General features: G+C 40.3%; 1 protein-coding gene across 5 annotated transcripts in view; it reads right to left on the bottom strand.

Annotated features, from left to right (window-relative positions):
- bcas3 (BCAS3 microtubule associated cell migration factor) overlaps positions 1 to 27,756 on the bottom strand; it is a 928,098-nt gene that overhangs the window by 588,272 nt on the left and 312,070 nt on the right. For all 5 annotated transcript variants that reach the window (XM_073053122.1, XM_073053127.1, XM_073053125.1 and 2 more), the window contains exons 14-15: positions 18,343 to 18,476; positions 2,179 to 2,443 (exon numbers count right to left, since the gene is read on the bottom strand). In XM_073053122.1, the coding sequence (XP_072909223.1) occupies positions 2,179 to 2,443; positions 18,343 to 18,476 (399 nt within the window). The remainder of the gene's footprint in view (positions 1 to 2,178; positions 2,444 to 18,342; positions 18,477 to 27,756) is intronic.

Raw genomic sequence — 27,756 nt, 5'->3', positions numbered from 1 at the left:
TGTGTGAAGCTTTAACTGGGTGCTTACCAAAGCTGGTCATCCCACATGCAAAAACAAACCTGGGTTATACTGCATCTTCTAAGCTGCTCAACTAACATCATTGGTTATTACTGGAAAATCTCCAGGAACAGTCATTACAAAACTCTGCCCTTTGGTCTGTGCATCTGATTTCCCATTTACACAAGAGAAGTGTGAAGGTATTACTCCTTGCAATTATGTTAGTGTCAAAAGTGCAGGGTGGTAGAATCAGAATCTGGTTTAATATCACTGACATAAATTGGGAAATTTGTTGGAAAATGTGGTAGCGTGACAGCGTACTGTCAGAGAACGTAACGTGACAGCGTACTGTCAGAGAACGTAACGTGACAGCGTACTGTCAGAGAACATAGCGTGACAGCGTACTGTCAGAGAACGTAACGTGACAGCGTACTGTCAGAGAACGAGATAGCAGCACTCAAGATGCTATGTGTAGGTCACCCTGTAGTAGGTGCCACAGTTCTATGAGAGCTCCTCTTGTAAAACAGAGGCAGCAGAAACTGCCTCTTGTGGAGGACTCTGAAAGTCCAAGCCCTAAAATCATTCCTTGTAGCAAAAATCATATGCTTCAGCATTTACTGATTCCCAATCATTTTTTGTTGTAAACTATGAAATATGACTGAAACTCCTATATACTATCTATGTACCTGACAGTGATCTACATACCTTGCATTGTAAACACTTCTAACCATTGTAAATACATGCTGGTATTTATGCACATTTCATTCCATAGCCATGCTTTAACCTTTTTTAAAAAAATAATTCTTTATTCTTGATAATTGTTGAATGATGCTGTTTTTGGTGCGTATCACAACAACACATCATTGCAAATTTCTGATACATATAAATGTATTTGTCAGGATATTTTTCAGGAGCACGACATATGCAGGGCCCTTGTACAGATGATTCCTCCCATCTGTACAACAATCTGTTTGACTCCCTAACCATCATTCAGAGGTACCGCAGCATTAGGACAAGAACTGTTAGGATGGGAAACAGCTTCTTCCCCCAGATTGTGAGACCATTGAACCCTCTGACACCACCCAGGTCTCATCACATATGAAGTGCCAGTAATGTTATACTGTTTACTTTTTAACATGTGTCATAAATGCACTATTTGTATTTATTTGTGGAAATTTTACTTTATGTGATGTGTTCCTTGGTCCAGAGGAACATTGTTCATTTGGCCATATACATGAATGCAGTTAAATGACAATCAACCTGAACTTGAAATGTATATTGCGAGTAAAGTTGATCCTTGATGTAAGTGATTCATTGCGGGAGTTATATGAAGAGAGGGAGAAGGCAATTAATGGGACTAATGGCCTACTTCTGCCATTTAATTACTAAATAGATTAGGAAAGGCAATGTAAACAATAGCAGTAACCAATAATTATGAGCAAAAATATCACCTAGTAAACCTTTAGAAGGGTGTTAAAAACTCAATTGAATGAGAAGCAATGCACCAGAATCTACTAAATATTAGTTGTGCAAATAGCCTCCCTTTAGGTAGGTTCTCAAGATTCCTGATTATACAAATTCAACACATGTACCATGAGAAGGATTTTACCTAAAGTCATAAATTTGCAATCTGAGTAAATTTCAAATAAATGATAAGTGAACCTGCCAGAAGAAAAAAAATGCTTCTAGCACCAAAAATAACATACTGCAAAATAATGTTTTAGTAGCATTCTTACAGCTTGTCTGGTTTCAAATTTATACCAGTCACAGAACTTTACAGAAGAGAAACAGCCCCATTTCGTCCATGCTAAACTACTAATCTGCCTAGCCTCAGCAACCTGCACTGAACCATATCCCTCCATACTCCTCACATCCATGAACCAATCCAAATTTCTATTAAATGTTAAAATCAAACCCACATCGACATCATGTCTATTCCATAACCTCTTACTGTAAGAAAAAAAATTACAGGACACAAAAAGATGTGATCTGGTAAGCTACAACTGGGAGAGAAGACAAAGATATTTTCTCCCCAAAATAATTGTCACTGGAAATGGTTGGTAATTGAGAACTGGTAATGAATTCCAATAGACGACCTGGAAATAATGCCATTTGTTAAAAAAGAGTTGCTATAGATGTACTATAAGCTCTCAATTTAAGATGAAAATAACTATTACTCACTGTGAAGAGGTGAAGTGGAAGGACTGCTCGAAAGACCAGGCACTGGACTGCAGCGTCCACCTTGTTTGGATGATAGCTCCTGTTCAATATCTTCTAGCCCAGCACTCTTCTGAAATCGACTCATGCGATTCACCACGCGAGGAGACATGTGAGTTCGCACAGAGGGCTGCCCACCATATGGATTTACGGGAAACACATGCGAGGTCCCCCTCAGTGTGCTGATCACCACCCAGCGGCAGTCCTGGCTGAAACAAATGTCCTGCACCTAAAACATAAAAGCAAAAAATAAAGATAAAGTTAGCTTTATTTGTCACATGTATATCCACACATACAGTGAAATGTGTTGTTTGCATCAAATCAAATCAGTGAGGATTACCCTGGGTAATAATTCTTGCGCCAGCATAGCACGCCCTTAATTCAGTAACCCTAACCAGCACATCTTTTGGGATGTGGGACGAAACTGGACCATCCAAAAGAAACCTATGTGGTCATTACAGCTTACGCTATAAAGCAAGGTGCTAAACGATATGCTACCATGCCACTCCTAAAGAGCATATATTATATCTTCTGCAATATACATTTTGTACTTTTTAAGAAATATATCATCATCATGAAGGGCTGAATGGCTGTGTTATATAATTCAAAGTGAATGAATCTTTTCTTGTACTAATTATATACTGCAAGTTTCAATGTTACACAAGGTAATACGATGTTATACTGAATGCAAACAGTAGAAAGAACCACCTACAAAATCCAAATGTTAGAAAGAAGGGTATATTTTTCTGAATACTTATTTCTGATGCAGAGTTGTCCAACGAGAGTAGCTATCAAGAGATAGCAAGTGTGCTTGAAACAGTCTCTATGATCTTCCATATGTGCATGGTTATCCCCTGCATACACTGGGCTTTTGTGCACTGTGCATGTACGAATGGTCAATGTCTCCTCTCAGAAAGCACAATGATAAATAAAGAAGTAAAATGTGTTGAAATGACAGACTCCAGAAGAAGTGACACCATGGGTGGCAGATTAAATGGTAAAAGTTCTGTGTCAAAGAACTTAAAACCATTTGATGCTGAAACATCACTGGCATGCCTGTGTCTTGATGTGAGAATACTGATGACCTTAACTGTCTGATCTCATTTGCTAGAGATTACCGAGTACTAGAGAACTAGAAACTCTGGAAACATTGTGCTTCCATGATGGCTGATCTGATGCGCATTTACAGTTCATCGTCCTGTCAACTGTGTAGGAGCTAGTCATCAGGCATTGACAATTAGTTGCTGCAGTTCTGCCTGACCACGTTCTCTCAGACACTGTTTCTGCTATATATGTTATTCTAGGAACGTTACTCACAAATCTTATAATTAGGGTTTGTGTCATTTATTAGGATCAAGAGATCAAAATCCTATTCTTTATAATTGTAAGTCTGATATCACAAAATCTGCTCCTTTTGCCATCCATTTCAGATTATAATATCTTAGTGTCTAAATTTTGACCCTTGCTAATTTCATATAAAATTAAATTCAATCTGTCAATTACGTAGATGTTAAGTGAATATATCTTAAACATGTTGAAGCACTAAAGTATCTTACAAATATTCTTCAAAGAAACTGAATTTGTTCAGTTTCAGTCTGATGTAATTTTAAACAGGGATAGAAGCTCACTCAAAATTACCTTGGGATAGTGTTATGTTTTGTGACTCCCAAACACAAAACTAATTGAAAGAAAAACACAGGAAACTAGAAGATGCATGTAGTCTTGGTTTTTACTTTTAGCGAGGTGCACACAAATGGCATGGTGGCATAATGACATATGTCATGCATGTAGCCCATAATGACTTATGTAAACAACGTTCATTAGTTCATTACGTGCCGTATCAGCAAACAACAAAGAATGCTTAATATATTTACAATATTACTCAAATATTACTGAAATATTAAATACACAACAGGTAGGGTTCAGAATTGTCTGCCATTCATTTCAGTTAATCCTTGCTAATATTGATGCAATCCATAAACCCTTTATTTCCTTCACCTAGTTGAAACCGCTCCTAAATTTGTCAATGCGTCCAACCTTTATATGTGGCGTTGCTATATTCTCATCATTTAAGTTTTGTTGTAGGCTAATCCAATTTCTCCACATCAGCCTTGTCAACCAGATAATGAGCCAATCAGTATACATCGAATTCCAAAATATTTATATTTTATTTAGACAGGCCCTTAGTCCTAACAAGTCCACACAGCCCAATTACACCCATATGACCAATTAACCTAATAACCCATACGCACATCTTTCGAATGTGGGAAGAAACCAGAGTATCCGGAAGAAAACTACACAGTCATGGGAAGAACATTCAAACTCCTTACAGTCAGCGGTGGGAATTGAACCTGGGTTGCTGGTGCTGTCATTGTGTTTTGTGAACTGCTACCCTACCGTGTATAGACTGAACCTGTCAGTTCAGTGCTTCTCACATAAAACTCCTTTCACTGGCAAAGTCTAATTTCTGTCCTTCAGTATCTGCAAATTACCACGCTAAAGGGAGAAGATCTCTTCTGAAAGTGTACATGCATTACATGCATATAATGAATGTAACTGCTCCATTATATCTAATACAATGGAATCTCACTCTTATTAATGCTGAATATATGATGACCTCAGTTCAGAGCATGCCACTATTCTCCCCATTATTTACATATACTCAGTGGGCCACTCTATTAGGTACACCTGCACATTAATGCAAATAACCAATCAGCAAATCATGTGGCAACAACTCCGTGCATAAAAGCACGTGGACATGGTCAAGAAGTTGTTCAGTACAAACATTAGAATGGGGGAGAAATGTGATCTAAGTGACTGGCCGTGGAATGATTGTTGGTGCCAGACAGGGTGGTTAGAGTATCTCAGGAACTGCTGATCTCCTGGGATTTTCAGGCACAACAGTCTCTAGAGTTTACAGAGAATGGTGTGAAAACAAGAAAAATCATCCAGTGAGTGTCAGTTCTGCGGGCGAACACACCTTGTTAATGAGCGGTCAAAGGAAAATGGCCAGACTGGTTCATGCTGACGGGAAGGTGACAGTAACTCAAGTGACCTTGCATTACAAAGTGGTGCGCAGAAGAGCGTTTCTGAATGCACAACACAGCAGACTTGAAGTGGACAGACTAGGGCAGCAGCACACCACGAATATAGTACTTTCTGTACCTAATAAAAGTGGCCATGGAGTATATCTCACTCCCATGGCTTCAAGAAGCACGTTGTAGATGCTTGCACTTCAGTTCGAAAGGAAACTGTGCCATTTCTTTCAGTCTCAGCTATAAGGCCTTGGATCTTGGCCTTTAAAAACACAAGCTCATAAGAAGTTACAACTTGAAGACACAAGAGACTGCAAATGCTAGAATCTGAAGCAGAAAAGTAACAAATTGCTGGATAAACTCCGCAGGTCAAGTAGCATCTATGGAGGGAAAGGGATAGCTTGTCTTCTTTGGTACATTGATCGTTTGTCCTTGGGTGTAATTTTTCATTAATTCTATTGTATTTCTTTGTTCTACTGCGAATACCTGCAAGAAAATGAATCTCAGGGTTGTATATGGTGATATATACATAGTTCAATAACAAATTTACTTTGATACTTTGATGCCTCAGGTCACGATCCTTCATCTGGACTGTTCCAGTTTCCAATTTGTATTTTCCTGTGCCATATTTGGCAATGTGGCAGTCTAATTACTATACTGGATATCAAATACAGTGGAGGCAATTCTGCACTGTATCAGTTACAGTCTACTATCTATGCAAGAATTTTCAGATAACTTGACTACACTAAAACAGAAATTGCCCTTAATTCATATCGGCCATGAGTCTACAATCAATCCGAAATTAAATTTCCTGCTAGGTGGGGTTGGGGTTAGGGGAGAGAGAAGAGGGGGAGGAGGTGCAGAGCAGAGGGGACTGAAAAGCTCAGTGTAAACAGCGAGACAGTCAGGGATCAGATTAACAGTGACATGTCGCTGCACTGAATGACTTGATCAAAGAGTCAGTCACTCAGCTATGAGCCGCAGCCAGGCACTCACTTCAGTCTGGGTTTCAATACACTCCCTACTTAACTAAAAGACAGCTGCGATAAAAATCTTAACAAAAATTTCAGTCATGCACAGTGAACAAAAAAATCTGTATTCACTGTCATGTGCATTTAAATCTGTGCCCACAAACTTTGCAAGAAAAAAAGTTTTAATCAGTTGCCTTGGACAGATACTTGGCTGTGTGATTGACACATCACAATGAATGCCACATTCAACAAATCAGAAGACAGGTCAGAGGAAAACCCATACCTACACTCTTTGAGTCACAGTGACAACTTCTAACCAGCTCCACACCAAGTGCCAAGGTTCACAGTTTTCTCCTCAGTATCCAGTTATTAGCCCTGTATATTAATATTTTAGTATAACCTCATTTTAGATAAGAGTTAGAAAGATGACATGGTGCAAGTTGCTCCCTTAGGTATTTCTGAGCCTAGTTTTGACAAAATATGAGGTGATGTTTTTGTTCCCATTTTACCAGAACATCCTCTCATCTGAACAGAAGAACAAACACAACTCAGGCACTTCATGTACTCATTTATCTGAACACAACATCTTATTTAGACTCAATGCGGCAAAAAGTAATTGCAAGCAAGGTTAAATATTTGTTCCTTAAGTATATAATAGAAGAGTCCCAATATAATATACACAAACTGTGGTACTTGAGTATATACAGTGATCTTCATGCACGAATTGTGATATTTAGGTAGATGAAGCATAATTCAATGAAATGTATACCAAATGAGGTAATCAGATAGACAAATAAATACTTCTGAGATACTCGTGAGCTGTGGTATCCGGGTATAAAAAGGATTCCATTATAGTAGTTCATAATCAATAGTGATTCTGCAGATGCAGAAAATCCAGGGTAACATACACAAAATGCTGGAGGAACTCAGCAGGTCAGGTAGTATCTATGGAAATTAATAAGCAGTTGACATTTTGGGCCAAGACCCTTCATCAGGTCTCTGATCAGGATGCTGATGAAAGGCTTCAGCAGAACGCCACCAGTTTATTTGTTTCCATAGATGGTCCCTGATCTGCTGAGTTGTCCACCGAGATGTAACACTGAGCGTCATAGGAAGTCATTCCTGCCTGTGGCCATCAAACTTTACAGCTCCTCCCTCAGAGTGTCAGATACCCTGAGCCAATAGGCTGGTCCTGGACTTATTTCCACTTGGCATGATTAATTTATTATTATTTAATTATTTATGGTTTTATATTGCTATATTTCTTCACTATTCTTGGTTGGTGTGGCTGTAACGAAACCCAATTTCCCTCGGGATCAATAAAGTATGTCTGTCTGTCTGAGTTCCTCTTGCATTTTGTTTGTATGTGTTATTCCACTGTAGTTGTATCAGTTTGAGCCCAGTAACACTCTTGCCTCTGAGTCAGAGGATTGTGGATTTAAATCCCATTCCAATAAATCGTGCTCAAATTCTAGGATAACATTCCAGTGCAGATGCAAGGATAAAGGTGCCAGTTTTGTATGGACTGAATGCCAGTGAAATTCTCCCCAGTGCTTTGACCAATATTTACCCCTCAATCAAAATCACTAAAATACGGTGAATAATTACTTTCACTTTGCTGTTTGCAGCAGCTTGCTATTGCAAGTTCAAATTTCTCACTTGGCAACAGTGACTTCACTTCAGTTCTAGGAAAGGATCACTGACCTGAAATGTCAACTGAGTTTCTCTCTCCACAGTTGCTGCCCAACCTGCTGAACACATTCTGCTTTATTTTAGATTACCAACACCAACACTTTTAATAGAGTCATACAGCATAGAAACAGGCCTTTTTGCCTAGCTCACTTACCTGGCCTAATTCCATTTGCCTGCATTTGACTCTTATTCTCCTAAACATTTCTTATTCATGTCCCTATCTAAGTAAGTTTAAAACCTCTTCCACTTCCTCTGGCAAATCATTCCACACGCCCACCACCCCTTGTGTGAAAAACCTGCTTTTCGGGTCCCCTTTAAATTCTTAACCACACTTTAGTATTTACTTTGTTGTAAAACACTTTAAGATGTACCAAAGTTGTGAAAGATGTCAAAGGAATGCAAACCTTTTTATAATGCTCACAAATTGACACTGGAATTTACAAAAGAATTGCTTTTCCTCTACAGCAAAAACTGTGGAAGTGAATAGCTCCTTATGGATACAGAGAATTGGGGAGATGGAAAAGTAAGTGCTTATACAACTGTTTATTGGATTGTACCATAGAGATATGTGGAAAGGTTGTGTCTGTTCCTCTTACACAGCAATCACCTCCCAAATATTCACCTACAGCAACGGATCTCAATGTTTTGTATTCTTTCCACGTAGAGATTCACTATTTGAATCAATTAAAACTCTCAGCTTTAAAATTCAAAGTAAATTTATTATCTAAGTACATATATGTCACCATATACAACTTTGAGATTCATTTTCTTGCAGGCATACTCAATAAATCCAATAAAAATAATAGAATCAATGCAAGACTGCACCAGTAGCACAGACAACCAGCGTGCAAAAGAAAACAAACTGCGCAAGTACAAAAAGAAAGAAAAAAGTATAATAATAAATAAGCAATAACTATTGAGATCATGTAAAAAATTTTAAAGTTTTTACATGATAACCATCAGTATTTTTCATGCTGCGCTTTAATTATAGATGTGATCCATCCAATGTGCTTTAACTAACTCTAGCCTATTTTCTCACAATGCCGCATAAACTCTGTACTATCCGTGGGTTTCCTCCGGGTGCTCCAGTTTCCTCTCGTGTTCCAAAGACATAGCAGTTAGTAGGTTAATTGCTCATATGGGTGTAATTGAGCAGTGCAGACTTGCTGGGCCAGAAGGCCTGTTACGGTGCTGCATCTCTAAATAAAATAAAGCAGGAGCAAGGATCTTACAAGACCGTAGGGATGGAGAAGGTTAAATAAATAGGCAAGAGCAAGATTACAGAGTGATTTAAATCAAAGAAAAAATAAACTCCAGTTAAAAAACCTGAGTTTATCTCTAAAGACAAAGGGCTAGGGGACGTGCCCAATATTTGAGGTTGATTGGAATGTGTTACATTTACAGTATTTATCAGAAGCATGGTTTAAAGAGTAAACACAGGATGAAACACCCAGGTTTACTGTTGTGCAACCTCCCAGTAGCTGGTTCAATCGGCACATTGGCAGAAATCTCCAAGCTGTTCACGTGACACAAGTGGGAATGCTAAGCTGCCGAATGTAAATAAGAATTGAGCAACTTGTTGATGGGTGATTGCTTTCCGACCTTTAAAGGGAATGAGGAAGTCAAAGGTTAAACCCACTTGTAAAGAAGAATTACTAGACATTAAACATTCAAAGATCAGATTGTTCAATGTTGCAGGTACAGACATAAGATAAGATGGCAACATCTTCTTTTTTCCTTATAACAGAAACAACAATGATTGAAGGAGATTTGCATTTATGCATCACAACACAACTGAAAATAAAATCTCAATTTTTTTCCTGTTTAAAGAATTTCATGATTTAGCCTGCATTCTGGAGCCATGAAGCTTTGTTCCCACTGGGTACAAAGACACTCATTATTTTACATTTTTAAAGGGTGTGTGTGTGTGTGTGTGTGTGTGTGTGTGTGTGTGTGTGTGTGTGTGTGTGTGTGTGTGTGTGTGTGTGTGTGTGTGTGTGTGTGTGTGTGTGTGTGTGTGTGTGTGTGTGTGTGTGTGTGTGTGTGTGTGTGTGTAAATTCTCCTTTCAATGTCAAATTTCATCTGTAATTGACCAGCTACAACAACTTCAAAGTAATTGCTTTCTAAAACTGTATCATAATATTAAACCATTTCCCATACAAACCCCTTTCCACCAGATAACAACAGTGAATTAGATCTATTTTCCCTTAACTACCAGCGGTACTTGGACCAACTACAAAATAGCCATTGCTATCCTCCAATGAGACCTGCTGATAACGAGGTTAGATTTGTCCTGTTTTGAGTGATCAGGAACTATTGTGACCATTTGCAGCACTCTGCTACTCCTTCCACATATCTACAACTTTCCCCCAGTCTCTGTCTTTTTTCTGATATCCTGTTCCTGCATTAGTTATATTCTTTTCCTGCTTTTCCATTTCCTCTCCTGTCATACAAACATTCTTTCTCTCCACTCCCCATCTCTCTCTCCCCCACCCCTTTCTACCTCTCTCTCTCTCTATTTTCTAACAATGGAACTACACAGAAATAGCACCCTATAACTTCAGTAACACCTAGTGACCTGTCTCTATCACATGACTGGCTGAAGGAACTAGCTGAAGAGCTGAAATTTAGAAATCTGAACCGTAAATGGCTTGTTCTGGAATCTAACTATTCATGGGAATTCTGAGATACCCATCACATCCTGCAAATGTTACTAGCTTAGTTTCATTATGAGAGCACATTAATGTTTTACTGAGCCTTTGAATCATTCTCAATCAGTTTTCCCCCTTATTTCAGCTAAAGATGAACCTGCCTAAATCAAACAATTTCTTGTACATTAACAGCATTCTTATCTACTTCAGATTTCATAAAGCTGTACAATTTTGAACCATTAAAATATCCAAACAACCACAGAGTGGAATTTATTGATACTTGAACAGAACAGACAGCAGTACAACTGTGCTGTTGTTTGTAGAAGAGTAACAAGCCTCACTATGACCAGATTAAACTGCACAAAATGCCTCTGAAATGAGTTGTGCTCCATGACTCACACACTGATGCTCAACATCACCCAGGCTAGAAATTGTTCCATGCAGGCAAAGGAGCTTTAAATTGTTAGTGAGCAAAAAGAATAGAATAGGCCTTGCATAATTCACTATATCCAAAGACCTTCTCCTGCATACTCGACACCTCCTGAGCAATTTTAGTGCACCTTGAACTGCACATCCCGTGGAAGGGTGGAGCTGGGATGGGTGTTTGTCGAAGAGAAGCCTGAGACTTTGGAAAGGGGGAGTTGGGTGAGAGAGGAGCCACTGCCTGTCAAAAAGGCTTTGGAAATTATAGCCTTGACGATTAAACTAAGGCAATAGGAGAAAAGTAAGGCCACACCTGGTTGCTGTGGATGGACTGAGGTCATGATGGTGTGGGGATCCAAAATGTATCAGGCCAGGATATAGTGGAGGGAAGCCTGAAAGAAATATGCTTCAGGGAGTATTACTTAACTTAAAGGTGTATTACAAGTCCTAGTTATGTGACCATTGTTGGCAGGCAGAACATCTCTAAATAGTATTGACAATGGCTGGGGTCAGCTGTCTTGTAAAGACACTGCCCAGAAGGCGGCAATGGCAAACAACTCCAATAGAAACTTTGCCAAGAACAACCATGGTCATGAGACCAAGGTCATCTACGTCACATGATAATGATGATGATGATGATTATGATAATGAAGAAAGACAGACTCGTGCTAGACTTGTAAGGTCTCATTTTTGGCCAATTCAGAACAGTACTAGGGCATGGGGAGAGGACAGAAATATGGTATTGAGATAAAGGATTACCTATAATCACACTAAATGGAAGAATAGGCTTGAGGGGCTGAATAGCTTACTCCTATTACTATTTTTGCATCTTTCTATGTGCCACAGAGAAGATAAAGATTAAAGATACTAAACATTAGCTTTATTTGTCACAAGTATATTGAAACATACAATGAAACGCATTGTTAGCATCAAATCAAATCAGTACGGCTTGTGCTGGACTGCCTGCAAGTGTTGCCATGCTTCCAGCACCAACAGAGCATGCTCACAACTCTCTAACCCTCACTGTACACCTTAGAATGTGTGAGGAAACTGGAGCACATGGAGGAAACCCACACAGTCACAGCAAGAATGTACAAATTCCTTACAGGCAGCAGCAGGAACTGAACCCCAATCAGTGACTGCCGGCATTGTAAAGCGTTGCACTAACTGCTATGTTACGATGCGAAAGAGAAAGGCAAAAGGGCAGAATAAAGAGTGCAAAAAGACATGGTGAAATTGTTTGTAAGGGATATCAGATGATCATAGAAAAAAACATAGAACTAGTGTGGATTGACAAGGCTGAGCATATCAGAGAAAAGTAAGAGATTTAAATAAAAGCAGTGATTAAATTACAGATTTTTCCTCGTGCAATTTCAGAAAGAAGGAACTTTGATTATACTGTGGTTTGATGTTCAATGGAAAGAAGCATTGACAAAATCAAGCCAGGTAGAAAAAATGTTGTCAATTATGTCAAACTTAGGTTTGGCATTCATATAATTCACCAACTCACTGTACATCTACAGTAACTGCAGAATCCATTAGTGCGATGTCCTGGACAGAAGCCTCATCAATCTAATCATGGTTTGAAATTAGATTATAAATACTGTTAAGAATAAAGTAAAAATAACAATCCTTTTGAATTATTAATTCAGAAATTTGACAGTGAAAATATCCTTATATTACAAGCAACACACACAAAATGCTGGTGGAACTGCTGACGGCCGAGATGTCGACTGTTTACTCTTTCCATAGATGCTACCTGGCCTCCTGAGTTCCTCCAGCATTTTTGTGTGTGTTGCTCGGATTTCCAGCATCTGCAGATTTTCTCTTGTTTGTCCTTATGTTGCAGCATTGGCATATTCCTCAATGGCAGTTAATTGGCTGCAGATTATGTTCTTTTCTTTCCTTTTATATATTGGGTATTTTAAGGGTGGGACAGCATAGTAACATAGAGGATAGTGCAACACTGGCTGTAAGATAGGGGGTTCCATTTCTACTATTACATGTACAGAGTTGTGACTGCATGGGTTCCCTCCAGGTGCTCTGGTTTCCTCCCATATTCAAAAGACATATGGTAGAGTTGGTAAGTTATAGATAAGCTACGTTAGCTCTAGAAACATGGCGACACTTACAGGCTATCTGGAACAATTTGGTTTGATTTAATGCAAACGAAGCATTTTGCTATATATTTCAATGTGCATGTGACAAATGAACTAATCTTTACCTTTTCTTTAAAATCTTTATAAGGGTGCACATGTACATACATAAATTAGTAAAAAATGTGTTGTCAAAATGAAGCACAAACAATGAGTCCAGTGTGATCATGGAGTGGATTATTGACTACAGGGGGAGGAAATCAGAGGTTCATGAGCCAATCCCCATCAGTGGATTGGATGTGGAGAGGGTCAGCAACTTTAAATTCCTCAGTATCATCATTTCAGAAGATCTGTCCTGGGTCCAGTACGCAAGTGCCCAGGATATACCCTCTTCTCTTTTGTTTTTCTTTTTTTCCTCTCTCTCTCTCTCTCTCTCTATATATATATATATCGGCTTCCCCAATTAACAGAAGCTTCATGGAAATAGTTAAAACTGTACAAAAAGGACAAACTACCATTTAACTCAGTAACAAATTATGAATTAAAATTAAATAGAGAACACTACTTTTTCCACAACAATACTATAAAGCTGCGTAATAGTTATTGTAATAGTTTGTAATAGTTATTGATGGAGGAATTCTGTCATGTTCTTTTGATGAACCAAATGAAAAAAATCACGCAAGCACCTAACACCTAGGTGCCATCTTGGCAAAGATCTGAAATTTTTAAAAATAAAAATAAAAAACAAAATGATCAAAATGATTCAAAAATCACTGCTTTTTGAATTGAGATCCATCAGCCCAAATGGTTAACTTGGGAACTTGATGATGGTGAGGACAATATGGGAACTTGATGACGGTGACAGTGAGGACAATATGAGTGAGGTTGAAGTTCTGGAGCATGTTGATATTAAAGGAGAGGAGGTGTTAGAGTTGTTAAAATACTTTAGGACGGATAAGTCCCCAGGGTCTGACAGAATGTTCTCCAGGCTGCTTCACGAGGTGAGGGAAGAGACTGCTGAGCCTCTGGCTAGGATCTTTATGTCCTCATTGTCCAAGGGAATGGTACCGGAGGATTGGAGGGAGGCAAATGTTGTTCCCTTGTTCAAAAAAGGTAGTGGAGGCAGATACACTAGTGAAATTTAAGAGACTACTGGACAGGTACATGGAGGAATTTAAGGTGGAGGGTTATATGGGAGGCAGGGTTTAAGGGTCGGCACAACATTGTGGGCCAAAGGGCCTGTACTGTGCTGTACTATTCTATGTTCTATAACATAACACAAACACATGTATATGAAGCTATTTAAAACCTGTACACTCTAAGCATTGTGTAGTGTCTTATGGCCATACAAGTACGTGCGGCTAACGCTAGTTAGGAAACTGTCCCCATTAAGCTGCACAGTGTTCCAAATAAACAAAGGGAATGCCAGCTATTTTCTCCATTAGTTTTAGTTCTTTAAGGGTTATCCCATTCACTGATGACTCAATTAACTGGAATGCACCATGTGTGAATACAGCCGGCCCTCCTTATCTGTGGGGGTTTGGTTTCGGGACCCCCCACAGATACCAAAGAAACGCGGATGCTCAAGTACCTTAATTAATCTGTCTCAGCATGGTGGACTTTAGGACCCGGCGGAGCTTTGAATCCGCAGTGTTTCTGTTCACAAAAATAATCACCATCGCGATTGAAAATGAAGTGGAAATAATAAAGCAGAAAGAGGTGAAACGCCATCGGTCATTGGGAAAGTGTTAGGCTACAATCGGTCAACAATCGGAACAATTTTAAAGGATAAAGTGAGAAAGGCCCTGCCCCAATGAAATCTACAATTATTACTAAACAACACAGTGGTTTAATTATTGAAATATATACTTTTCTTAAGTGTTTTATATACATAGAAGGTAAAATATATACTATATACTAAGACAAATGTTTGACTAACTGACACTAAATAATACCGGATGTACCTGTTCAGACTTACTTAGTAAGAGAACTTCTGGATTTTTCTCAGTCCCGATCCACGGTAACCTGTACATTCTCCCGTATACTTTAAATCATCTCTAGATTACTTGTAATACCGAATACAATTAAATGCTATGTAAATAGTTGTTATACTGCATTGTTTAGGGAATAATGACAAGGAAAAAAGTCTGTACATGCTCAAACAACAAGTGCTGGAGAGAGAACTTCCGGGTTTTCCCGATTCGCAGTTGGTTGAATCCGCGCATACGGAACCTGCAGATAAGGAGGGCTAACTGTATACATATTCCTTACTGTAATTTATAGCATATTTTGTGTATTCCACTGTACAGCAGCTGTGAAAAATAAGCAAATTTTATGACATATGTCAATGATAGAGTCATAGAGTCATATAGCATTAGAGAACAGAAATAGGCCCTTTGGACCATCTAGTCAATGTCAAACTATTATTCTGCCTAGTCCCATTGACTTGCATCTGGACCATAGCCCTCCATTCCCTCCCATCCATGTACCTATCCAAATTACTCTTAAACGCTGACATCGAACCCACATCTACCACTTCCACTGGCAGCTCGTCCCACACTTCCCCACCCTCTGAGTGAAGAAGTTCTCCCTCATGTTCCCCTTAAACATTTCACCTTTCACCCTTAACCCATGACCTATAGTTCTCATCTCACCCAACTTCAGCTGAAAAATCCTGCTGACACCTATCCTATCTGTACCCTTCATCATTTTGTAGGCCTCTATCAAATCTTCCCTTGTTGTTCTACATTCTAGGGAATAAAGTCCTATTTAACCCTTCCCTATAACTCAGGTCCTCAAGTCCTGGCAACAACTTTGTAAATTTTCTCTGCACTCTTTCAATCTTATTGATATCTTTCTTACAGGTAGGTGACCAAGATAGCACATAATACTCTAAATTAGGCCTCACCAATGTCATATACAAATGTCTTATGGCAGTTATAATAACTCTGATTCAAATTCTGAAATAAAGACAAGAGTGGCTTTCTTATATAGACGATAGGGAGTTTTGAAGTTCTTAGGAAACCTTCAGTTGCCTGAGCTGTTAGCGCATTTTTTCTTAATCACTGCATTCATTCAAAGACAAAGGTCAATTTATAACAAGGAGAACAAGCAAAGTCAGGCAGCCACGTAGATAAAGCCATGTCCCTGCCGTCAGCAAGCTGGTTTTATCATTCAAGCTATTTGTTCAGTGCAGAGATAAACATAGGTTTCAGGCCTTTAAATGTTTGTACATGATCAAAATGAAAATAGTTTCAGAACACAAACCTGGCTGCCACTCACTGATAAAATGGACTACTTGTGCCCTCTAATACCCTGAGGAATCTGTCCTTGCACATTGTGAATAATCGTTGTGCATTGCAACAAGAGATGAATGTATTGCTGTGTACAAATAGTTGAAAGTTGCAAGTTCAAAATTCAAAGTAAATTTATTATCAAAGTGTATATGTCACTACATAATACCCAGAGATTCAATTTCTTGAAAATACAAAGATACACAATAGAATTCTTCAACAGGTCAGCTGATAAAGCAGAGAAGTATAGAGGTAATATAGTCATCTTTAGGTCAATGGTTCAACTCTGGCTCAAAGGAACAGCTCCTCTTTTGAGTTGGTATGGTAGTGCAGTGGCTAGCACAATGCTTTACAGTACCAGTGCCTGTAAGGAGTTTGTACATTCTTCATGTGACCACCTGGGTTTCCTCCAACAGTCCAAAGACGTACCACTTGGTAGGTTAGTTGGTCACTGTAAATTGTCCCGTGATTAGGCTAGAGTTAAAGCAGGGGTTGCTGGGCGCATGGCTCAAAGGGGCAAAAGGGCCTGTTCTGCGTTGTATCTCAATAAAATAAAATCAATGAGAAAATGCACAAACAACCAGTGTCCAACTGTGCAAACACAAAGAAAATCAAACGATAATAAATAGGTAGATAGATAGATAGATGAATGATATCGAGAATATGAGTTGTAGAATCTAGGAAAGTGCATCCATAGGTTGTGGAATCTGTTCAGTGTTGAGGTGAGTGAAGTTCTCCACACTGGTTCAGGAACCAGATGGTTGAAGGGTTCTCCTCTAATAATAAATCTACATAGTTAATGTAGATTTCACAGATACTACATTCTAAAAGTTCCAGTCTCTTGTTGAATGTCGAGAGATGGAAAGGAGAACTCTGGCTGCTCTGCTTTGTGCCTGAGAACTATGCAGCGACTTGCCGCCCCTCCCACTCCCCAATATGATGAACTGAATACCGAGGCTTTGGGCCTAATCTGATCTACTCCGCAGTTTGGGATCTAAGGAATCAATTTGGTTCTAAATGCTGCTGTTGTTGCTTGCATGATTTGTGTATTTCTCTTTCTCTGTGGGCTCCGGGGAATTGGTGCTATTTTAAAAAATCGTGTTCTTTTGGGTTCAAACAACAACACACACAAAATGCTGGTGGAACACAGCAGGCCAGGCAGCATCTATAGGGAGAAGCGCTGTCGATGTTTCGGGCCGAGACCCTCCGTCAGGACCCTACGAAGGGTCTCGGCCCGAAACATCGACAGCGCTTCTCCCTGTAGATGCTGCCTGGCCTGCTGTGTTCCACCAGCATTTTGTGTGTGTTGTTGTTTGAATTTCCAGCATCTGCAGATTTCCTCGTGTTTGTGCTTTTGGGTTCCTTGCTTTGCAACTGCCTGTTAAGCAAACAAAGCTCAAGGTTGTATAATTTACACATTTGTTCATAACAAATGCACTTTTAATCTTTGAATCTTTGAAAATGGGATAAGGTGGCCCAAGCAAATTAAATGTGCATGCATGACAGAGAAAACCAAAAGCTGAACCGTGCACCAGGGGCTGTTTAGAAGTCATTGATAAGCTGCTCAGACTTCAGCTTTGTGGCTTCTAATGTCAGCTCAATCCCTCAGTATTTGTAACACACTCCAGCCTCTGCAACACCTGATATGTAATCATCCCTCACCGACCGTCACTCTATATCACAGATTCTCAGACTGAAGGTTGCAAGGAGATCCGTGCCTTCCAAGAGGGAATTGAATTTCTGTCCATCAAGGAATGACCCCATACTTCCAAGCAGAAGCTCAAGAATTCTATATTCTGTATCTATTTCTCTATTTAGCCGCAAGCACATGTAAATATTTGCATGAGATTTCAGCTCTTAATGTAAAACCATTGTTCTGTATGAAATCAGATCCAAGTCACTCTGTCAAACAAATTTTTTTCAGCCTCTCCAGTGAGCAGTATTAACATCTAAGCTCATACTGTACCTTAGCCTCTGTCTCTCCACGATGTAAGGTATACAAATGATGAACCGCACTCTGAGAGGATGAGCATGGGTGCGTCAGGATCCGAAATACATGAAAGTCATGACCTTGTGTGTCGGTGGTAACCAGCAACATTCCTGAAATTAACATTAATAATCTATTAATGAGAGATTACATCAGTAGTATACATGCATTTGTAACTAAAGTTTTAGATTGCTAAATTAATGATAACAAAATGGTCCTATAAACTAGTTAAGTAAATATCTCACTATTAAATTAAGATTTTTTACTGTTACAGCACTATTCCCAGTGGGTAGTAACAGCCTTTTCCCCAAGGCAACGGAGTCTAAAACTCATGAGTGTGGGTTTAAAGTGATAGAGGTCAAGATTCAAAAGAGACTGAGGGGCAATTTGTTCACACAGTGGACTGTTGGCATGAACACGTATCCCTACTGTTTTGCTCTATGACCCAATGACTGTACTTGTGCTCTTCCTTCACAACCTCGTGCGCCAAAAGAACATATCCTGAGGACACTGCTCTCTGACAGATACTCCAGGTCCCTACAACCTCTTATGAGCACTCACCTTTGTTCCATCTTCAAGGCATTTGCTCCTTTAGTAGCAAATATCCCCTGTAGCTGGAAGTGTGTTGCTTGTATTTTGTATTTTAGTACATTCTTCATCGAGAGATAAGAAGTAGAAAGAATGAGCAATTTCAAGTTCCTGGGTGTCAACATCTTTGAGGATCTATCCTGGCCCAACATATCGATGCAGTTACAAAGAAGGCATGACAGCGGCGATATTCCATTAGGACCTTGAGGAGATTGGGTATGTCACCAAAGACTAGTAAATTTCTACAAATGCACCGTGGAGGGTATTCTGACTGGCTGCATCACCATATGGTATGAGGGGGAGCACTGCACAGGATCAAAATAAGCTGAAGGAAGTTGTGAACTCAGTGGGCTCCATCATGGGCACCAGCCCCTCCAGCATCCAGGATGTCTTCAAGGAGCACTGCCTCAGAGAGGCAGGAGCCTGAAGGCACACACACAACAATAGTTTCTTCCCCTCTTCTACCAGATTTCTAAATGGATATTGAACCCATGTACACTACCTCACTGCTTTTTAAATCTCTTTTTGCACTACTTATTTAATTTACTTTTTAAAAAATACATGAATATTTCTTACTGTAATTTACAGTTTTTATTATTATATATTGCACTGTACTACTGCCACGTGACAACAAATTTCATGACATATGCCAGGGATATGAAACCTGATTCTGATTCCTTTAAGATCAATGCGTAAAGTTTGCTCCTGATGACAGATGCATGGGCTTGTTAGCAAATTACTGCACATCCTCTTTACCCAGCCATTAGAAACAGCACTTGGTTCACTTGGAAAGCTGTTTCAACAGAAAGAAAAACGTATGGAGCATTTTTGTCCCATACTTTCATTAAAAAGGAGCTACCACAAGTTGATAGGATTGTTAAGGAGGCAGATGGTGTGTTGGCCTTCAATAGTCCAGGGATTGAGCTCAAAATTGTAAAGTAATATTACACCTCAATAAAACCCTGGTTAGCCCACACTTGGAATATTGTGTTCACTTCTGGTTACATCATTATAGGAAGGATGTGGAAGCTTTAGAGACGGTGTGGAGTAGATTTACCAGGATGTTCCCTGGATTAGAGAGCATGTCTTATACTGATTGGTTGAGTGAGCTAGGGCTTTTCTCTTTGGAGCAAAAAGAGAATGAGAGGAGTCTTGACAGAGGTGTATACAATGATAAGAGGCATAACAGGTCGAAATCAGAGGAGCAACAAATCACGTTTCTGAACAATTAAGTTACCAATCTGACACAGTACCTGACTATGAGAGCAAAATACCCTACTGGAAAAGGAAATGACGGATTCTGACAAACACACAAAATGCCGGAAGAACTCAGCATCTATAGAATGGAATAAACAGTTGATGTTTTGAGCTGAGACCCTTCTTCAGGACTGAAAAGGAAGGTGGGTTGAGGGGAAGGAGTACAAGCTGGCAGGTCATAGATGAGACCAGGTGAGAAGGTAGATGGATGGGGAGAGAGGGGATGATTTGAGAAGCTGGGAGGGGATAGGTGGAAGTGGTAAATGAATGACGAAGAAGGAATCTTACAGGAGAGCGAACCATGGGAGAAAGGGAAGGAGGAGGGGCACAAGGTGCACTAGAGGCAGGACCAGCTTTATCTGCCATTTGTACTTGAGCAAAATCTGCCAGAAGAGTAAGGTGAATCATTAAGATAACCAAATTCAAAGCTGTCCAGGAAAAGATGAGGAGGAAAGCCTCTCTAATATTGTCCTTAGACAAAGAAATGTTTGCAATCTGCCAATTTGTCATCGATGCAATCACAGTCAAGCAAAGATACATTTTCTCTTTCCAGTAGCACCAAATGATCACTATAGCATTTAGTTACAGTATTCAGACAAGAATCACTTGTTTGGTTCAAGGCTTTGCAAAGCATTTCACAATGAACTTCTTTGAAGTGTCATTCTGATTACTAGTAACCATTTTATGTCCAATGATCTAACAGACATAGTCTTGAAATGAAAATCAACTACCTTACTTTTAATGATGTTGTCTGGGAGACAGAAATCAGTCAGCACACTGGAAAAATGCACTGCTCTTTGAATAGAGTCTAAGAGTTTTATCATTAACCTGAATCACCATAAAGGCATTGGTTTTAACAACTCATCCAAAGCATAGCAGCTCCAACACTGCACTGGAAATATTAGCCTGAATTACATCCCAAAATCTGGAAAATCTTCAACCCACAACTAATCTTGTATAATATGTAGAATTAAAGAACTGAGAGAGGAACCAACAGAGGTTCTTGAAATAATGAAGGGAATTGATCGTGTCAGAAAAGAGATGTTTCCATTTCTGAATTCAGAACTCAGAGTCATGAATAAATCTAACAAGAGATACAAGAATACTTCCTTACGCAGAGAAGTTAATAAATCGAAGCCTGCCTTAGGTAGTGAAACTGCAACTGATCCTTGCTCAGACAGTATTCTAGCCATGAACAATCTCTCAAAGCACTTCATCACATTTGATGTAAGTGCTACCAGGCCAAAGTTGTTAAGGTAGATGACCCTGCTCTTTTGGACACTGACATGATTGATGCCCTTTTGAAGCAGGTGGCAACAGGGAGAGGTTCAAGACATCCTTGAACATTCCAGCCAGTTGGTCAACACAGGCTTTCAATACAGGTACACCATCATGGCTTGGCACGTGGCAGGGATTCACCCTCGTGAAGGAAGTTCTGGTGTCAGCCTCCGAAGATGAGATTACAGGGTCACCGAATGAAGGAACATAAAGTTACACTGTACAATGTATGCAAGGAACATTAAGAAAAGACTAAAATAAAAACATAAAATGCTGGAAAAAACATCTGGCATATGGAGAGTGAAAGAGAGTTAAGGCTTTTTAGTTGATGGCTTTCCAGGATCAAAATCAGAATTATTATCACTGGCATGTGATATGAAATTTGTTAAATTAGCAGCAGAGAAAAGAAAAAATAAATGAAATAAAAATAATAATAAATAAACAAGTAAATCAATTACATATATTGAATAGATTTTTTAAAATGGGCAAGAACAGAAATACTGTATATTAAAAAAAAGTGAGGTAGTGTCCAAAAATTTAAAGACTTCACATCAGGTACTTCACCTCAAAGTTCAAAGTAAATTCATTATCAAAGTACATATATGTCCCATATACAACCCTGAGATTCATTTTCTTGCAGGGATACTCAATAAATCCATAACAAAATACTAACAATAGAATCAATGGAAGACTGCACAAACTTGGGTGTTCAAGCAGTGTGCAAAAGACAACAGACTGCAAATATAAAAATAATAAAACCATAATTTTAAGTAAGTCAAGTCAAGTCACTTTTATTGTCATTTCGACCATAACTGTTGTTACAGTACATAGTAAAAATGAGAAGTTTTTCAGGACCATGGTTTTACATGACACAATACAAAAAACTAGACTGAACTACGTAAAAAAGCAACACAGAGAAAGCTACACTAGACTACAGACCTACACTGGACTGCATAAAGTGCACAAAAACAGTGCAGGCATTACAATAAATAATAAACAGGACAGTAGGGCAAGATGTCAGTCCAGGCTTTGGGTACTGAGGAGTCTGATAGCTTGGGGGAAGAAACTGTTACATAGTCTGGTCGTGAGAGCCCGAATGCTTTGGAGCCTTTTCCCAGACGGCAGGAGGGAGAAGAGTTTGTATGAGGGGTGCGTGGGGTCCTTCATAATGCTGTTTCCTTTGCGGATGCAGCGTGTAGTGTAAATGTCCGTGATGGCGGGAAGAGAGACCCCAATGATCTTCTCAGCTGACCTCACTATCCGCTGCAAGGTCCTGCGATCCGAGATGGTGCAATTTCCGAACCAGGCAGTGATTCAGCTGCTCGGGATGCTCTCAATACAACCCCTGTAGAATGTGATGAGGATGGGGGGTGGGAGATGGACTTTCCTCAGCCTTCGCAGAAAGTAGAGACGCTGCTGGGCATTCTTTGCTATGGAGCTGATGTTGAGGGACCAGGTGAGATTCTCCGTCAGGTGAACACCAAGAAATTTGGTGCTCTTTACAATCTCTACCGAGGAGCCATCGATGTTCAGCGGGGAGTGGTCGCTCCGTGCCCTCCTGAAGTCAACAACCATCTCTTTTGTTTTGTTCACATTAAGAGACAGGTTGTTGGGTCTGCACCAGTCCATTAGCTGCTGCACCTCCTCTCTGTAAGCTGACTCATCATTCTTGCTGATGAGACCCACCACGGTCGTGTCATCGGCAAACTTGATGATATGGTTCAAGCTGTGTGTTGCAGCACAGTCATGGGTCAGCAGAGTGAACAGCAGTGGACTGAACACGCAACCCTGGGGAGCCCCCGTGCTCAGTGTGATGGTGTTGGAGATGCTGCTCCCGATCTGGACTGACTGAGGTCTCCCAGTCAGGAAGTCTAGGATCCAGTTGCAGAGGGAGGTGTTCAGGCCCAGCAGGCTCAGCTTTCCAATCAGTTTCTGAGAGATGATTGTGTTAAATGCTGAACTGAAGTCTGAACTGAAGTCTATGAACAGCATCCGAACGTATGTGTCCTTTTTGTCCAGGTGGGTTAGGGCTAGGTGGAGGGTGGTGGCAATGGCGTCATCTGTTGAGTGATAAGTATTGAGAACGTGAGATGAAGAGTACTTGAAAGTCAGTCCATAGGCTGTGGACACATTTCATTGATGGGGCAAGTGAAGTTGAGTGAAGTTATTTCCTTTGGTTCAAGAGCCCGATGGTTGATGGGTTCCTAAACCGGATGGGTGTGAGGCCCGAGGGTCCTGTACCTTCTTCCGATGGCAGCAACGAGAAGAGAGCATGTCCTGGGTGGTGGGGGTCCTGATGATGGATGCCCCTTTCCTGCGACAACATTTCATGTAGATGTGCTCAAATCTTCATAATTGTATTTATATGCTGGACCCAGGAAAGGTCCTCCGAAATAATAACACTTGCTGACCCTCTCCACCTCTGATCCCCTGATGAGGACTGGCTCATAGAACTCTGGTTTCCTCCTCCTGAAGTCAATAATCATCTCCTTAGTCTTGCTGACATTGAGTAAGAGATTGTTGTGTGGCAGCACTCAGCCAGATTTTCAATCTCTCTCCAATATGCTGATTCATCACCACCTTTGATTCAGCCTACAACAGTGGTGTCATCAGCAAACTTGAATATGGCATTGGAGCTGTCCTTAGCCATGCAGTCATTAGTGTAAAGCAAGTAGAGTGGGGCCCAAGCACTCAGCCCTATGCTGCACCTGTGCTGTTGGAGATCACAAAGGAGATGTTGTTGCCAATCCAAACTGAGTAGGGTCTAAAAGTGAGGAAATCAAGGATCCAAGAGCAGAAGGAGGTATTGAGGTCAAGGTCTTGAAGCTTATTGATTAGTTTTGAGGGGATGGTGGTTTTTAATGCTGAGCTGTAGTCAGTGGAGAGCATCCTCATGTGTGCATCTTTGCTATTCAGATGATCCAGGGTTGAGTGAAGAGCCAATGAAATGGCATCTGCTGTGGACTTGTTGCTCATGTAGGCAAACTGGAGTGGATCCAAAACGCTTCTCCGTCACAGTTCATTCATTCATCACCAACCTCTCAAAGAACTTCATCAGTGTGAATGTTAGAGCAACTGGATGATAGTCATTGAGGCAGGCCACTGACTGCATGCTCATGGTCTTCTGCTGCTGTAGCCCATCCACTTCAAGATTTGATCTGTTTTGCATTCAGAGATGCTCTTCCGCACACTACTGTTGTAATGAGTAGTCATTCGCCTTCTTGTCAGTTTTAATCAATCTAGCCTTTCTCCTCTGAGCTCTCTCATTAACGAGGCATTTTCGCCCACAGAGCTGCCAGTCATTGGACTTCTTCTTGTTTCTCGTATCATTCTCTGTAAACTAGAGACTGTTGTAGGTGAAAATCTCAGGAGATCAGCAGTTTCTGGGATACTCATTCCACCACGTTTGGCACCACTAATCATTCCACGGTCAAAATCACTTAGATCATATTTCTTCCTCATTCTGATGTTTGGTCTGAATGACAACTGAACCACTTGACAATGTCTGCCTGCTTTTATTCATTGCCACATGATTGGCTGATTAGATATTTGCATTAACAAGCAGATGTACAGGTGTACCTAATAAAGTGGCCACTGAGTGTAAACCAGCTGGCTGAATGCCCTGTTACTGAGCTGCAGATGCCATTACTAAATTGAAATGTGTTTTTAAATGTTGTCTCTGAATTACATTTTATAAAAATTAACATTATTAAGGTAAAGGATTGCTGTAAACAGTTTTTCTAGCTATGAAAATAACATTACTTCAAAAAGTTGTGATGTCAGAATACTGAAGAACTTATTTATTCAACTGTACTTTCAAAATGGCTCAAGCAATACCATGGTAACAGGAACCAAGATTTAATATAATTCTGTTATGCTACTCAGAAAAAATAAATTCATAAATGACAAAAATCTTATTCATAATCCCAGAAAATAGATTTAATCAGACGGTTCCTGCTGAACTGGTTTTTTCCATAATCTCAGTCTGGCTGTGTATCACTAGCACAATGCTTGGACAGTGGAGGATATGGTGATTGAGAGATAAATGAAACCTGTTAGTGGCAGTTACCAGCTAAAGAATGTGCACACGCCAACAAGAGGAAAAATGCAGCACAAAAGCTAATGAGGGAAATGTGGTAAACACAGTGATAATCCATACCAGGTGGCGGTATAGCATCTCCCCCTGTTAAGTCTGGCCAGGAAGCTCTGCACGCTCTTATTTCTACTTCAGTTGTCCTCTTTGAACATTGAGGGCTTGGATTTAGAATGATGTAGTGCCGCATTAGTGGAATATCTAGACCCACTGAAGCACAACTTCTTTCCAGTTTCCTAACCAACATTCATTCCTCAAGCAATGATCGTCTGGTCTTTTCCATTTTGTTGCTTGAGGTATCTTGCTGTGCAAACTGACTACCATATTTCTTAGTTAACACCAGTGAATAAATTTCAAGGGTCCTTCATAACGTGTAAGACATTCGGAAATGTGCTAAAATTGTGAATTGTGCTACATAATTGCATATTAGTCATTACAACACTTTATAATGCTGAGAGGGTTTGGGGAATGCCAAATTACATCTGGGCACATCTAAATTATAAACAAGAGCAAATCTGCAGATTCTGGAAATCCAAGCAACACACACAAATTGCTGGAGGAACTCAGCAGACCAGGCAGCATCCATGAAAGATGGCAAACAGTCGACGTTTCGGACCAAGACCCATTATCAGGACTGGAGAAAGAAGATGAGAAGTTAGTGTAAGAAGGAGGGGCAGGGGAGGAAGAAGTATAACGTAGCAGGTAATAGGTGAAACCGGAAATGGGGAATGGTGATGGGGGGATGGGGGAGGGGGGTGGACAATTACCGGAAGTCTGAGAAATCGATGTCTATGTCATCAGGCTGAATATAAAGTGTTGCTCCTCCAACCTGAGCCTGGCCTCACTGCAGTGATAGAGGAGGCCATGGACTGACATGTTGGAATGCAAACGGGAAACAGAATTAAAATCAGTGGCCAGCAGGAGACCCTACTTTTTCTGGCGGATAGAGCATAAGTGCTTGGCAAAGCGGTCTCCCAATCTACGTCAGGTCTCACTGATATACTGGAGGCCACACCCGGAGCACCGATACAGTAGATGACCCCAACAGACTCACAGGTGAAGTGTCGCCTCACCTGGAAGGACTGTTTAGGGCCCTAAATGGGAGTGAGGGAGGAGGTGTAGGGCCAGGTGTGGCACTTTTCCGCTTGCATGGATAAGAATTCACTATGGAAAAGAACTTGGCGATTGTAGGGATGACGTGCAGCGGATTAAAAAGCTTGAGCATATAGACATTAAGAAAGAGGATGTGCTGGAGCTTTTGGAAAGCATCGTTGGATAAGTCACCGGGACTGGATGAGATATACCCAAGGCTACAGTGGGAGACTAGGGAGCAGATTACTGAACCTCTGGCAATGATCTTTGCATCATCAGTGGGGATGGGAGAAGTTTTGGAGGATTGGAGGGTTGCAGATGTTGTTCCCTTATTCAAGAAAGGGAGTAGAGATAGCCCAGGAAATTATAGACCCGTGAGTCTTACTTCAGTGGTTGGTAAAATGATGGAGAAGTTCCTGAGAGGCAGGATTTATGAACATTTGGAGAGGCATAATATGATTAGGAATAGTCAGCATGGCTTTGTCAAAGGCAGGTCGTGCCTTACGAACCTGATTGAATTTTTTAAGGATGTGACTAAACACCTTGATGAAGGAAGAGCAGTAGATATAGTGTACATGGATTTCAGCAAGGCATTTGATAAGGTATCCCATGCAAGGCTTATTGAGTAGGTAAGGAGGCATGGGATCCAAAGGGAAATTGCTTTGTGGATCCAGAACTGGCTCGCCCACAGAAGGCAAAGAGTGGTTGTAGACAGCTCATATTCTGCATGGAGGTCAGTGACCAGTGGTGTGCCTCAAGGATCTGTTCTGGAACCCATTCTCTTCATGATTTTTATAAGTGACCTGGATGAGGAAGTGGAGGGATGGGTTAGTAAGTTTTCTGGTGTCACAAAGGTTGGAGCTGTTGTGGATAGTGTGGAGGGCTGTCAGAGGTTACAGCGGGACATTGATAGGATGCAAAACTGGGCTAAGAAGTAGCAGATGGAGTTCAACCCAGATAAGTGTGAAGTGGTTCATTTTGGTAGGTCAAATATGATGGCACAATATAGTATTAATGGTAAGACTCTTGACAGTGTAGAGGATCAGAGGGAGCTTGGGGTCCATGCCCATTGGACACTCATGGCT

Source organism: Hemitrygon akajei, chromosome 8 (genome assembly GCF_048418815.1).
Source record: "Hemitrygon akajei chromosome 8, sHemAka1.3, whole genome shotgun sequence".
NCBI classification, from domain to species: Eukaryota; Metazoa; Chordata; class Chondrichthyes; order Myliobatiformes; family Dasyatidae; genus Hemitrygon; species Hemitrygon akajei.
The sequence above is the reverse complement of the archived record's forward strand: the minus strand, read 5'-3'. Positions and strand labels throughout refer to the sequence as shown.